Source organism: Hypomesus transpacificus, chromosome 10 (assembly GCF_021917145.1).
Source record: "Hypomesus transpacificus isolate Combined female chromosome 10, fHypTra1, whole genome shotgun sequence".
In the NCBI taxonomy this organism is placed as follows: Eukaryota; Metazoa; Chordata; class Actinopteri; order Osmeriformes; family Osmeridae; genus Hypomesus; species Hypomesus transpacificus.
In genome coordinates this window covers 4,288,611-4,303,247 of record NC_061069.1, presented here as the reverse complement: position 1 = coordinate 4,303,247, position 14,637 = coordinate 4,288,611, and the positions used below count along the sequence as shown (strand labels likewise).

The 14,637-nt window shown below is 38.4% G+C and overlaps 2 protein-coding genes across 2 annotated transcripts; both read left to right on the top strand.

The window, feature by feature from the left end:
- The first annotated feature begins 2,074 nt into the window (after positions 1-2,074).
- cplx4c (complexin 4c) lies at positions 2,075-4,908 on the top strand. The gene is made up of 3 exons (XM_047028318.1): positions 2,075-2,247; positions 4,321-4,408; positions 4,690-4,908. Exons 1-3 carry the CDS (start codon positions 2,075-2,077, stop codon positions 4,906-4,908), a joined length of 480 nt encoding a protein of 159 aa, XP_046884274.1.
- Positions 4,909-11,085: 6,177 nt separating this feature from the next.
- rx2 (retinal homeobox gene 2) lies at positions 11,086-13,235 on the top strand. The gene is made up of 3 exons (XM_047028192.1): positions 11,086-11,374; positions 12,355-12,608; positions 12,755-13,235. The coding sequence occupies exons 1-3, from the start codon at positions 11,086-11,088 to the stop codon at positions 13,196-13,198; spliced, it is 987 nt and encodes a 328-aa protein (XP_046884148.1). The 3' UTR covers positions 13,199-13,235.
- The last annotated feature ends 1,402 nt before the right edge of the window (positions 13,236-14,637 follow it).

The following is a 14,637-nucleotide window of genomic DNA, read 5'->3' as shown; positions in this document are numbered from 1 at the left end:
AATAGTGGTGAGCAATGATGACTGGAAAATATCTTTAGGCATATGGTATGGAGAAAAAAAACTAAAAGGAAAACCTAAATGGAATAACTATTATATTTATAGATATAGTAAATTACATGATTAATAATTTTGAGAATGTCCATGGTCATAATGTTTTGAAAAATACTTATTTTGAATTTGATGTTCTGAGGTTGGAGTTTTTTCAGTTTTTGGGATGGTTATTTATCTAACTACGGTATAAAGGCAAGACATGTCTGTGTGTGGGTATCTGTGTGAAGGCATCTGTCTTCTCTAAAACTCAAACTGTGTTGTATTTTTTATTATTAAACAGTTGTACCACAAGATGGTGTAAGAGAGCATACTGCTGTGGTCCAGACATGCAACACCACAAATCTGCTCACCTCTTACAGTAAACGCCATCAGGTGGTGTCAAAGGGTAGGCCCAGGGGGCCCCATGTAAAGGTCCAGGGTTGATAAGTTGACTCACATTCACAATTGAACTCCCCGCCCCCCCCTTACCTTTAATAATTTGACTCCTGATCACATTCGCTCCCATCCTGATCTTGGCTGCTTTGGGAGGAAGGACAGCAGGATGGGTCACATGTGGCAGGTGAATTTTGCCTCTGGACGCTCCAGCATGCATGTGTGTGTGCCACAATTGAAGTAATTTATAAAGGTTTCTCTTTCTCCTCGTCTGGTTTGGCAGCCTAAATGTTGGACAAACTGAAAACAGGTCCTATCTAAGAAGATAAGCTGCAACCTGCCCTCACCTGTCATGCAGTAGTCTAAGTCTCTTGGCACTACAAAAAAAGGTAATCTTTCCTGGGTGTGTGTTTTTTAACCCACAAAGCGTCCATGCTGCACAGTATTTTATGGAAGAAGTAGACGACTAGACACAATTTGAAGACGGTGATGTGTTTGCCACAACTAAATAAAAAATTACAAACGTTATTGATTAAGTAATTTAACTTTAATCCCAAAATAATTCAAAATCTTGTGAATCCATTCTGGCTCTTGACACATTTAAGGGACTATGCTAATACGGTCAGCTAGTCCATGGGCTGGAAAGGTCTCTTGAGGATATCTGACAGCTTTAAGTACACCTTGCAATGTTCCTAAGACCAAGCCAATTTGCGTTAAGGAGTGTCTTAAGACTCATGAGATCCAACTCATGACAATTTGATTAATTCTTAATTCTTGTGAGTGCGATCTTATGAGTGTTGGTGTCTGTTAATTTGTCAGTTTAGGGGTAATCGTTCTAACCACTCTAGGTGTGAACAAACATCATTATCCAAGTTCACTGGGAGTCACAAACCAAAGGGGCTAGGCTGTGAGAGAGGAAGATACTCCTCTCTTTGCACCAGTTGGCACATTACTTCTACTGATATAACACTGTATGTACAGGAGCTACTATGGTAACACAGCACCTACTGTATTTACACATAAAAATGTGACCTGTCCGACCTGTGTTTGTAGATTGCCACGGTCAATTGTTGCCCTGTTCTTGTGGGTCTCATCATACAGCTTAGCCTTCATTAAACAATTCAGAAATCTCCAATCTTAAAAACTCACAACATTATTTTATGAATGATGCATCTTGTTTCAATTTCATTTAAATACTTTTTTTTATTGTCTCATGTAGTAGGCTACTGTTGCACTGTAAGAGGTGTAAGGTGTAAGACCACCTATAGGCTTCAGAGGGGTTGGTGTATACAAGTCTATGGGCTTTCAATGGGACCTTGTTACAAGGTGAAAGGCTCCCATTGTCAGTAGGCAGTCTATAATGAGCTAAGCCCTTGAGCGGTTTTAATCTAGCCAGAATATATTGACACCCGCAGCCCCTCACCTTGACAAAGACAATAGACAGAGGTGTCAATGGTGTCTGGGGATATTATTTAACAAGGCTGGACTCCTGGAATACCTTCAAATTGCTGTAAATATCCCAGCATTGCCAGCTTCCAAAAAGTCTCCTTCTGGCTCTCCATCTGAGGTGCTCCTGACCCTAAACTGGTGCCCTGCGGCACCCCCTCAATCTCCTCCACAGTGTCGCCTCTACACCAGAACACCAGCAGCCATGACCTTCCTCATGAAGCACATGTTGGGGGACAAGTTAAAAAATATGAAAGGCGGAGGAGGAGGAGAGGAGGGTGACAGCACTGCGACTGCAGACGGCAAGGAGACTCCAGCATCCAAAGGCATGTCTAGAGAGGAGTTTGAGGAGTATCAGAAGCAACTGGTGGAGGAGAAGTGAGTAGGCAGATGTTTAGGGTTCAAGTGTATGGAATATAAAGGGTTGCTGTAATCATTTGCATATCAAGTATTGCCGTTTGATCCAATTACTCAAATACATAAGCAACACAAGTCCTGCAAGGTAAAGATATTACTGTCAAATATCTCCCAAAACCTGAATTGTCCCAGAAACTTGGATTGTCAGGACGTGCAACAGGCTGAGAATGCTGTAAAAGTAAACACATGTTTACAGCTTTATACGACATGTGTGACAGAAACCAATGTATCAGCTCCAAACAACTACAGAGTCCATCCTTGCAGTGTTTATAAAGTTAAACACGCTAGGCAGTTACCGTAAAGTAGCCTCCACATTGGAATTGGGGCGTGAGGTGACCTGCTGTACGTTAAACAAACAGACGATTAGTGACTGTGATTAGCATTGTTTCTAATGTTGTAAGGTAACAAGTGTGTATGGGGGTGGGGGCACAAAATTGACAAATATTTTGGTTTCAGGCATGGCTGCTAATCTTATGAGTATGTGTATGTGAATGCACAAATATGAATTGGGTATTACTTTGAATGTGTGTGAATATTTGCCAGTGAATGTATATGCATTTGTTTGCATGTGTGCATGACAGTTTGGATGGTGTACAGTAAGATGGCTTACATGGTACAGTCACAGGGAGCTACAGTCAAAGTTAAAATTAGCCTGAGAAGGAGATTAGGGTCTATATGTCAGTCTGGCTAGCAACAACTGTTAGGATTCTGCGTAGGAGGCAAAAGGTCATTGAGGTGAAACCAATCGGACAGTGGATGAGTTATCAAGCACCTCCCCTTTTGCCATGGTGACTTGCCATGCACAGTCTGAATCAGTGGACCCATACTGCACAGTACATCGTGTCCAGATTCAGATTGTTAGCCAATTATTACAATTATATTTATAACAGTAGGATCCTTGCCAAAAAATGTGTTGATAAAGTGCATGCATGGTTTACTATGATCTTAGATGGATATTTTAAAGGACGACATACATTTGTTTTGTTTGACACAACTTCATTAATATACAAATGTTAAGAGTTGTATGATTTAAAAAACATCAAGAGTTTAATGTATTGTCACATTATTTAATAGTTTATTAATCATTACCTACATTTGACTGAGTGGGATTATATCACTGTTCATTAAATGTAATTAATGTGACAGCATTTACCATTACAGCATTTTGTTTGTACATTATCTTTATATAACCAATGCAGAATAAAGGACAGAAATACATCCTAGATGCCTCATTAGAGCTACTGTATCTGCTGTAGTGCAATCAACCATGGTACAGTACGGAAGTTTAATCCAAAGTGGCCTTGATCAACCATGGCACCTTCAATAGAAGTGTAACAATATTAGCTCACACACCAATAATTTGATTTGCAGTGCATGTATAAAATCCAGTTCACCGCATGGAATATCTCACTTGAAGATCCACGTGACAGTGAGATTAAACTGCTCAGAAAACAATTGACTTTCTTGGAATGGTCAGTTGCAAACCACCTGTTCTCTTGTCCAGCTTCCAACCTCCAGTGACCCTTTAATGCATGGTCCTTCTGTTCGGGGCTGGACACTTGAGGTCTTCAAACATGACCAGAGCAGGGGTACCAACATTTCTGTATTCATGTTACTGTTTTTCATTAGGTTTTATACAGCACATACGTTTATGAGTCATTATTTACATTTTAAGGCCTGAATCCACCATTAAAATAAAAGCATGTAACACATGAATGTACACCATACTAAATAAGCAAGACAATACTACATGTTTAATATAGACCACTATACCATATGCAATTTTAATAATATGTGCACATCAATATTCAAATAAATGAAGAGTCTTTCACTTACATGTTTTTTTTATTTTATTAATTTAATTTCATTCATTTTGAACCAATGCAGTTGTATCATTCATCTATTTATTTTATGTAGTATGTGCATGTATTTATTTTGAATGTATCAAAAATACCAATCTCAAAAATGATTGCAACAATTTATTGATGTGTAGGTCATTGGTGATTCATTAATCCGAGTACCTTTCCCCTGCAGGATTCAGCGAGATCAGGATTTTGCTGTTAAAAAGGCTGAAAGGGCCAATCTCAGGGTAGCTCTGAGAGACAAGTATCGCCTCCCAGAGGTAATTTTTTCCCATTTATAAACACAGCAACTCTTTTGACTGCACAACGTCCAATTACAAACATCTTCCTTTATTAAAATGTACTTTATTCCGTACTTAATACCATAATAAATCTGCAGTTTGTATAGTGGTTAACAAGCATGCCTTCTTTTTCAAAGTCAGTTATCTAACTGTGTTCTTAATCTCCCCAAAATAATGTATCCTTGTATTTTTACCTTGTATATTTAGTTGTGTGGATATCATAACTACAGATGCATTGAACCAAATTTTCTCGCTCTCAGAGCGGTCAAGATGATGCAACCATCCAGATGGCGGGAGATGATATTGACCTTCCAGAGGATCTTGCCAAGATGGTAGAAGAGGATGAAGAAGAGGAGGAGATCAATGACTCACTCCTGGGCAATCTTCAAAACATGGACATGGATGCAATAAGAATCAAAGCTCAGACCACTATGACAGAGGTGAAGCAGGCAGCAGAGGAGAAGTGTGTTGTCATGTGATTATTCACAGGATTCCTCTTCCACAAACGGACTTCAGCCACACGTCAAAATCCAAGTCACCAAAATATCAAATTGATAGTTTTAAATACAGATGTTCCATGTGTCGTTGAATCACTGCTTCAAGATCTCCCAAATGCAACATAACGAAGCTACCAAATATTTTTGATACATATATCCCAATTAAGTCAGTACTTAACAACACTGACGATATCGTCTTTGTGTATTCTGGAAACACATTCTCCATAAATAAAGGTTCACACAGATCAGTCACACTATAAGTTCTTTGATTTCAAAAACTTTTTTATTCCGCGAATATACAGTTAATAATTAATCTTGTTTAAAAATGATTTAAATGACCCAAGAAGGGGTAAAGGTTTTGCATCTAGAGGAACAGTGACTCCTCATTGATGGTTCACATTATAGTATCAATATCTGCCTGTGATTGTATTAGTAACAAAATGATATACATATATATAAAAAACAGTTGCCACTGTGAATACAGTGTTCAACAAGTGTGTGATAATTGTATTGCACTTACTTGTGTATGTGTATTTATAATACAATGCAGTTGTGTCATGTAGTGTGTAGTGTATGTAATGTGTGCATGTATTTATTTTGAATGTATCTAAAATACCAATCTCATCTCAGATTATCCATTTGACAATTTAATTGCAATTATTTGACAGTTCTACTATATTGCATCTGATTATATCTCTTTATATATTTATGTTTACATGCTAAATTGACCAAATTGATCACTTCCTCTTTAGGGATTGAGAAATATTTTTTAGAGGGTAACTGTGTATCAATTTGTCACCTAGAGCTATTTCGTACCAGAATGGACTTTATTTAAGTTGAGTGGATGGTGGGGTTTAGGGTTATCTGGTTGGTGACTGTTGTGATTGAAGCTAAAAGATGGCATGCCAAAGTGATTCAATGTTTCCTAAAGTAGCCAGGGACTGTGGATGACATGTTACTGTAAGAAAACAAATCACCAATGAAAACTTTGTCTGAAAGGTTTCCTTAGGAGTAAAATGTTTTCTATTGTTTTCAATAATTTGCTTATGATTAGTTTGTTGATGAGAACTTGATAGATATATTTATTTATTCATTTATGAAAAAAATTGATAGGAATAGCGTTTTAAACATCTTGTTGTTATTATCAGTGACCTATGCACTTTGTAAAGCTCTCTCTTGGAAGTTGCTTTGGATAGAAGCGTCTGCTAAATGAATAAAAGTAAATGTAAAGGATTTACATCTACCACAATGTGCATCACATTTATAAATGTAACCATTAATTTCAGCTTTCAACACCAGCACAAAAATGTCATAACACAATCATACGCATACATTAAATTAGATCTGTAGTCAGAAGCTTGACGCCAGATACATATAATTGTGGAAGATTAGAGAACTAAATCTAGCCTACAACAAGTTTATGATAAGGTAAATTAGTGAGTTTAGTGAGTAAATTAGTTTATGATTTATAAAATAGCTGTACTGATCTGTCTGATTTGGGTTTGAAAGTAAAATGGTTTCACAAGTATTATAAGTTTGCTATTGTATTTGTAGCTGGGTCAAATCTAATGTACCCAGATTACCAGGTTAACAAAATTCTGCGTCATGTGTTTGAAAGTGTTTGAAAATACACATTATTTGGTGCCATGTAGCCAGGTTTTGCAGAGGTTGCTGGAGAGGGCTGGTCTATGTAATAAATACATATGTAGTGTAAAGATGTATTTCGCTTTGAATACTTGTTATTCCCTTGGAATTTGGAGGATAGTCAGTAGTGCAGAATAGCAATTTGAATCTGAAGGCAGGAACAGAAGGGGTTGACTGTAAGCACACTGGAAGCTTGCAACAAAAATCCTGCATGAAGCAGGGAATGCGCTTACAGGTCGTCAGGTACCCAAACTTACAGTCACTCAAACAAAAATGTTGACAGAATTACACTCTGTTCTCAGAGGTTTAAGATAATGATCTAATATACGGATTTACCTGTACGGGATTACGGGATTACCTGGCTGTACAGGTAATGTTATTAAACAAAATATGATAATGCAGTTTAAATGTTAAGTGACTGTTTAACAAATACATAGGCTAAATAAAGTTAAATACAGGCAGTACACACTGCACAGTCCTTAAGCCTATGGTTAAAAAATAGATATATACATACATACAATACATACATACTTATATGAACAACGGGGTGAAAGAGACAGTGGTTGAGCATGAGACATGAAAGGAGATGAGTTCCAGAGTATCACATAACTTAGACAAACAAATTACATGTCAAGTCTATTAGCCTGTTACCCTTCCTTTCAATCTTCTCTCCATCTTCCCCTCTCTGCTCCCCATCCCCCTTTCCCCTTGTTAGCTGACACAGCACCTTCAAGCGTTAGCCGCTTTCTTCCTAATAGGATCTCCCAGACTTAAATTGTCATCTGATAAAACTAAGCAGCTTGATAGCTACACTGTACCCTCTTAACCAATTTGTACTCAATTAGGATAATGAGGAAACAAGCAAAGTACAGCCTTAATATATTAACTTTGTAAAATGATTATTACTTGACTTAACAAATGCCAATGTTAAAACATTACTTCGCTAATACATTTTAGGCTTTAAATTTGTGTTTATGACTGTTTTCATCTCTTTACCAGAACAATATAAGTTTTTATTTGACTGTCAAACTGTATCTCAGATTAAGGGATTCTGTGTAATGTATACAAATGCAGGTGCAACTTGTACATGTTATTTGCACAGTCAATTACAGGTTGCACGTTGTTATGGATATTCCAAGGATCCATAGAGTTGTTTAGTTCTCAAGTTTGCATGCTGATTTACAAATAAATTGACATATTACAAAAATTATCAAAATAGTCAAACTAAATGCACTGTTTATAAAGACACGAAAGCACATGCACTCTTCTAGGATGTTGCCAGTTAACTCTTCAGTTCATAACCTGTAGATCTCCATATAAAGTGGTTTAGTACATCTGAGAACATCTAATCATCATCCCATCTAACTGGCCTCTGCAGAGCCTGCAGCCAAGAAGAATAACCTTACTAAGACAATACAGTGGTCTTAATTAAAAACATACAGCGTATAACACAAAGCCACACTTTGCCTTTCCCAATTTTTTTAAACTGTTCCGCAATGACCGGGCCTGTAGCCATAGTATACAACTATGTCAAATATCGATGAGATTGGTATTCGGTAAGTGTGTGTTTACACATGATGTACTATATACTGTAACCCTCTGTGGTATTTCCATACTGCCAACACGGAACAACATATAGATAGTACAGATGTTGCGGGGAAAAGCCCTGCTAAAGGTGCACCACTTAAGTCATTTATTTGAACGAAGCTTATCACCCATATCCACGACTAAGACTGTAAGAGGCCGGCCATCAGAGTCACTGGGTTTGTTGGCAAAAATATAATTCCATTTTAGAAAAATGAATGCAGTCAGGTGTTTTCCCTCTCAATCTGAGCTTTAGCAAAGCTTTTGATTCTTGAAGAGCTGATGTTGTTGTACACATCATGGAGGATTGTTTTGCCTTTACTTTCTCTGAAGGCTCTGGATGTATTGTTTTAATAAATCATGGCTATTTGCCATGATGTACAAAGTGAGAAACTGAATCAGATTATTTGCCCAAAGGAATTTCTAGCATGCCATGAATTACTTGCCACGTGGTTGGGTTACATTTGCTCAATATCAAGTCCAATCATTCAGAAGTCCAATACATATAATGACATTTAAGATATTCAATTAGTCAATATCAGTCAAAATGTCAAATGTCACCCAACCCTGTTCATACCTTTCCCGTGAGGCTGTTTCTGAAACTCAGGAGCTACCTTAACTTATCTTTAGACAGATGAGGTCAGAGGAAATCTCCAGTGAAGTCTTTAGGCTCATTAAGGTGAGGGTTGATCTCTGTGACACTTAGCTTCCCTAGCTTTGGGTTGGCCAGCTGTCCGCAGGGAAACGTATCTAGTCAGTAGAAAATGGGCCTGTCCATTCAACCTGTGCCAAGGAGTCAATCCAAGCCCTGGACTGATATAGAGAGATTACCGTGCAGTGTCTTAGGAGAAGCGTCATATCAATGTCAAACGCGTCAACAGGTGTCATGTGAGAAATAAATAGTATTGTGTAAATATGGAATTCCTGGATCTGCATAGCTTTGTTGTTGAAAGAATGCATATTACCCCTTATGCATCCAACAATTGATGACACACCTGGTGTGACCTACTTAACATGTTTCAGGCATAATGATTCAATGGACCTAGTGGAGTAATTGTCTGGATTTAAATAATTACTTTATCTGTTTACATGTTTTCAGAGTTAAATCTGTAAATACAAATTGGATTCACAGCCTTGACATTCTATTAGGTGACCATCTTAATTGTTTGTAATATTAGTATATTGACAATAGTCAACAAACTTTTGTTTGTTACTTTGTCAGTTTTTATTTGTGAAATAACAAAAAATGAATAAAATGGAAAACCAAAATGGAAAAGTAGCACACATTTAATTAACATATTTCCAAGGATATCAACGTTCTACAGCATATTATAATCCTTTAAACATACAGTACATTCACATATTTCATTGCGATTTCACAGTTCTCTCCCACTTACATTTCAAAAGGACTTGAATTCAGATGTTTCGTGAACACTTCAGTGTGTGCAACCTTTAGTGTTTAGCTAAAGCCAATCTCTTGTGTCTTTTCTCTCGTATATTGTCTATAATGAAGGGATTAGCAAAAACTCTAAGTGAAAGCCATTATCTTTTAGACAATAGTTTTTTGAAAGAAAGTTTTGTCAAGGCTTCATTAGCAATGGCCTCCCTCTGTGGGCTGAATGCAGGCCACATTTGGAGCAATTACTTGACCAGAAAACAACTGTCAATCACTCTTAAAGGGGAAGGATTCCAATTATTAAACCTCTTAAATCCTTTCTTTTTACTTCAATTCTTTTACAAGCCCCTGTGCTCTGCACAATTAAAGAAGGGTTTATTCAAGAGAGAGAACATTCATTTTCCTGTTACAGTTTAGTTTTAGTTTCAGTTGTTGTTGCTTTGCTCACTTGTGTGCTTAGGATTTCAAGGACTTATAGCCTGAGAGAGGAGTATATGCTGAGCGGAAGTGTCTTCGCTGTCATTCGCCTACTTCAGGGATAGAAGCAACATGTGTGCGGTATATAGCCTTAAGCAATCTTAAAAGAGGTAGGAATACGTTCATCCATATTAAAATGTTCATCACATTCAAATTAAGTAGGCTATTTTAGTTGTAAAGTGTCATGCAAATTATTGTATTTTCTAGACCTTTATCTTTGGTTTGTTTTGATCCAGAAGTTGCTAAAAGTTGTGGGGTTAATTGAAGGGTTTCATTTGATCTGGGTTTCATTTCATCTCCTTAATCAGGAGTCAAAAAGTCTTTCCCCTTTTTTGATTAACATATTAATCAATAGGAACAGCTAGTTTCAGCTTTAAATGCTGCTGAATTTGAATTTATATTTAATAAATATTAGTAAGTAAAGTAATGTGTAAATTGGAGTCACAGTAGGAATTTATGTTTAAAATATTGTCGATTCAAACTAGAAAACGTTATATTGATTTATTTCTTTGTGTTTCCATAGTAAGAATGAGATGCATGATTTCAAGAAAATCTTATATCATACAAGATCCTTTGTAATATACATGCAGATCTTGACTTAAATTCAGTCATTTTATTATTTTTGCCTAAAGAGTAAAAAATAAAAAACTCTTAGTTAAAAAAGTGGCTGTGCAATGCATGCATCTTGTCTAGATGTAATTAGATACCATTTTCAGGAAGATTTGATGGTATTATCATATTTTTGAGGCATTGAAAACTGGGAACCAGTTTTGTTGCAACACCATAACTCAATTTGAACAGAGAGAGTTTAGGCAATAATTGGGAGAAAGTGATGATCTCATTTTCTTTCTCTCTTCATTTTACAGACTGGACATTAATCTCTACAAGTGGGGTTGCCGAGAGACTCAAACCTACAACCCTCCCCTCTCATGCTCTTTCCTAATCCCTACGAATGTAAGGAGTGACCACTTGGTCAGTTGCTATCACGTGTTGTACCTGGTGGGGTTTTCGCTGAAAGAAGAGAGAGAGCGTGTGAGAGAGAAACCAATAGGGTTTGGATGCATTTGTCAATGGATACCATGGGAATGGTGGATGATGGCTGCCTGTCACCAGACAATTATGACATGGTAAAAGGAGGGGCGTCCAGTGGAGGAGGCCGTGTTCACAGCATTGATGTCATCCTGGGCTTCAATAAGGACCAGGACCCTTTACTCAACACTGTGGGGGATGTAGGGGGCCAAAAAGTGGACAATGGGAAGCTGGAGGACCAGGGAAAGCAGGTCCCGTCCAATCCCTACGGACATCTTCCCAGCCTGGTCGATAGCACACAGCAGTTAACCTTTCATGGTGAGTCCTCCAATCATGATTCATTCATTCAGAAACAACACAATTTGGAATGTTGAGTGTCTGATGTTTGGCATTGTAATATGAGTTGCTCAGTTTCAAAGACAAGTTTGCGAGTTTAGTCTTGGTTTGGTAGGAGTGCCAAATGTTAGTATTAGAACCAGGTCAGGGATTTCCATTGCATCAATCCATATTATACTATACTATATGATAGTATTATACGGGTCAAGGTTATTGTGGGATTCATGTTTAATAAATGATCAGAGGCAAAGAAGAAATGGCTGTATTACTTGAGCAATTGCGATGCATGTTTACTTATTCACTCCAAAGCCAGTGATTGGATAATTCCAAATTAATTAACAAGGCACACGTGGATCATTTACACTTCAATCCTTCCTAGAAAAGTCAGGCTGGATAGACTTTACCCAACGTACTTGGCTAGATTAAGGTTTGCAATGTGGAGACTTTGAGGATTGCAGGCAGCACTGTGTCTGTGAGATTACCAACATCCCAGAACGCAGAGAAAGACGTCTGCCAGTATAGAAGGAGCTGGGCTGCATCGTGTGTTAACTTTCACAAATGAGACTGATTAAATGGAAAAGTATTGACTAACATTTTAGAATTTCTTGAAATAAGTGCAACTGCAGGTTTGTATCTTAAGACAATCTATCTTGTGTTTCTTTTTAAAGTTAAGAATGAGAAATTTGACCAATATTTGAGCTGAACAATTTACTGTTTGAAGTTGTTTGCATTTAGCAGGCGCTGTCCGATGTGCTGAAAAGTTATAACTTCATTGACTAACTGGTGTGTAGCACCCTACCAAACTTTGCTAGCATAAGTTCCTACTTTCATTATGTCTCTTGCCAATGTCTTTAATGTTGGCTTCCTTAGCAACTGAAGCAGTTAATTTGTTTTCAACACAATAGCAGCAGATATGGTAGTTGTCCAATTTGAATGGGACCCGTTTCACTTTCTCCCACCAGAGTCGAGCCTTTTCTCCCGTGACAAGTGTGAGGGAGAAATGAGTGACCTGCAGAGAGAGGTGGACAGCGACTGTAAGTCTCCAGAGCCGGCCGAGGAAGACAATCCCAAGAAGAAGCACAGACGGAACCGCACCACCTTCACCACGTACCAGCTCCATGAGCTGGAGCGAGCATTCGAGAAATCCCACTACCCTGACGTATACAGCCGTGAGGAGCTGGCCATGAAGGTCAACCTGCCAGAGGTCCGTGTGCAGGTATGAGGCTTTCATTATCCAATAACTAGCCTAAATATCGGTCACATAATATGTAGTCTGTAAAGCTCTGTGTTTTGGTGGTATGGATTTTTTTGTGGAATCCACTTGCTAATGCATCGGATACGCTCCATGACGATCTTCCCTAGGTGTGGTTCCAGAACCGCAGGGCCAAATGGCGACGTCAGGAGAAGATGGACACTAGCAGCATGAAGCTCCACGACTCGCCAATGATGTCTTTCAATCGACCCCCCATGTCCTCCAATGTAGGCCCGATGAGCAACCCCCTACCCCTGGATCCCTGGTTGACCTCGCCAATGCCCAGCGGCCCCCCCATGCACAGTATACAAGGGTTCATGGGGCCTGGGCAGGGTCTACAACCTACCTACACCAGCCATGGCTTCCTCAATACACCCCCGGGCATGGTCCAAGGTATGCAATCCATGCCCCCTCCACCCTATCAATGCCCCTCCAACTTCAGTGATAAGTTCCCCATGGAGGACGTGGACCAGAGGAGCTCCAGCATTGCAGCATTGCGGATGAAGGCCAAAGAGCACATTCAATCCATGGATAAAACATGGCAACATATGTGAATGAATGGCTTAAGCCAGGCAGAAGGATATATCATGGAGACACTGTGAGGATGTTAACAGTGATACAAGTGAATGTATGTTTACAAACGGCCCCTGAATCTCATGTTCCAATGGAGGATGCAAAGCACACTGAAAGCTCATTGGATGAATCTGGGAGATGAGGACACCTTTATTTTTTTTGTCTTGGGTCTGACTGTGCGTATAAAGGACATGGATGTTTTGTTTCATGAAGGGCCAGTGAAACTATAATTTTCCTGTTGTTTTATTCTAAAAATGATTTACACTCTTGCTCCATTTTTTACTGTAAGACAAAAAGTTTTTTTTTTTAAGAACACATCACTGACAAAGTGTCACCCACAATTTTATGTAGGAAATCTCTGCAGAGCAAAACAAATAACATTTTAACATTACAACTCATCTTTTTCAAGGAAGTGAAGCCAAATTTAAGTAATCGCATCTAGTTGATGAATATGGTAGAGATGGTGCCAAGCATGTCCATGCTCGATGAAAGGCATCTGTCATCTGTCATGCCAGCTAAGTTAGGAAGACAAGGATACCTCTGAACACCTAACTGAAGCCATGAAAATTACTGGTTTATTGACACCATTTACAGGCAGCTGCACTCAGATGCAATTTAGTCAATGGGTTCCCACTCCTTTGCTAAGAGGTGTTACTTTTTGGCTGATATGATGTAATGCATCATGCAACAGCTTCTTATGCACACTTGTATGTCCTTACAATACAGATCCAGATCAGTCAGAATTGATGTTCAGTGCATCGTTTAAAAGGTTTTCCAAACAGGCAAGTTGATTTGTTTTAGTAAATTCTGTGTTTGTTGTGAAGAAATAAATAGACACGGGCATGTTCTTTACAAATGTTTTTTTTTGTTACGAGACTCAAAGAATGTGGCGGTTGTTGATGTTGAGTTCAAAGTCAGATGGTGTTCACTGTGTATGTGTGTGTGTGTGTGTGTGTGTGTGTGTGTGTGTGTGTGTGTGTGTGTGTGTGTGTGTGTGTGTGTGTGTGTGTGTGTGTGGAGGGGGGGGGGGGGGTTATGTGTAGCAGCCTGATGTGTCACTGAACTGGGTCGATTCATTGTTTAGCACTATTGATTATATTCCTTTGTCTATATTTGTTGAAAGAAAATGGTCAAAGGCTCTAACAGGCGTAAAAAATGACAGACCTTTGGGGTTAGACCTTAAAACATAACATCATTTGTCAAAACTGAATAGAGAATTCCTAAGATACATGTACATGTTACCTCAATAGTTTCCTTCACAAAACTTGCATTTTTGTATCTTTCTACAGTCTCTACGAATATGTTAAAATCTCATTCTATAAACAATACACTTAACTGCAGTTCTACAATTAAGCATTTCTCTCCATTCTTAAATGGTGACAGTTTAGATCTAAATAACAATAGCATCAATATTCTACAT

Bases quoted from the DNA above. Each gene is read 5' to 3' on its own strand.
- cplx4c (XM_047028318.1), top strand. From the start codon at position 2,075: ATGACCTTCCTCATGAAGCACATGTTGGGGGACAAGTTAAAAAATATG. The intron at 2,248-4,320 runs GTGAGTAGGCAG...TTTCCCCTGCAG, and splicing joins AAGCAACTGGTGGAGGAGAA to GATTCAGCGAGATCAGGATT. The intron at 4,409-4,689 runs GTAATTTTTTCC...TCTCGCTCTCAG, and splicing joins ACAAGTATCGCCTCCCAGAG to AGCGGTCAAGATGATGCAAC.
- rx2 (XM_047028192.1), top strand. From the start codon at position 11,086: ATGCATTTGTCAATGGATACCATGGGAATGGTGGATGATGGCTGCCTG. The intron at 11,375-12,354 runs GTGAGTCCTCCA...TTCTCCCACCAG, and splicing joins ACAGCAGTTAACCTTTCATG to AGTCGAGCCTTTTCTCCCGT. The intron at 12,609-12,754 runs GTATGAGGCTTT...GATCTTCCCTAG, and splicing joins TGCCAGAGGTCCGTGTGCAG to GTGTGGTTCCAGAACCGCAG.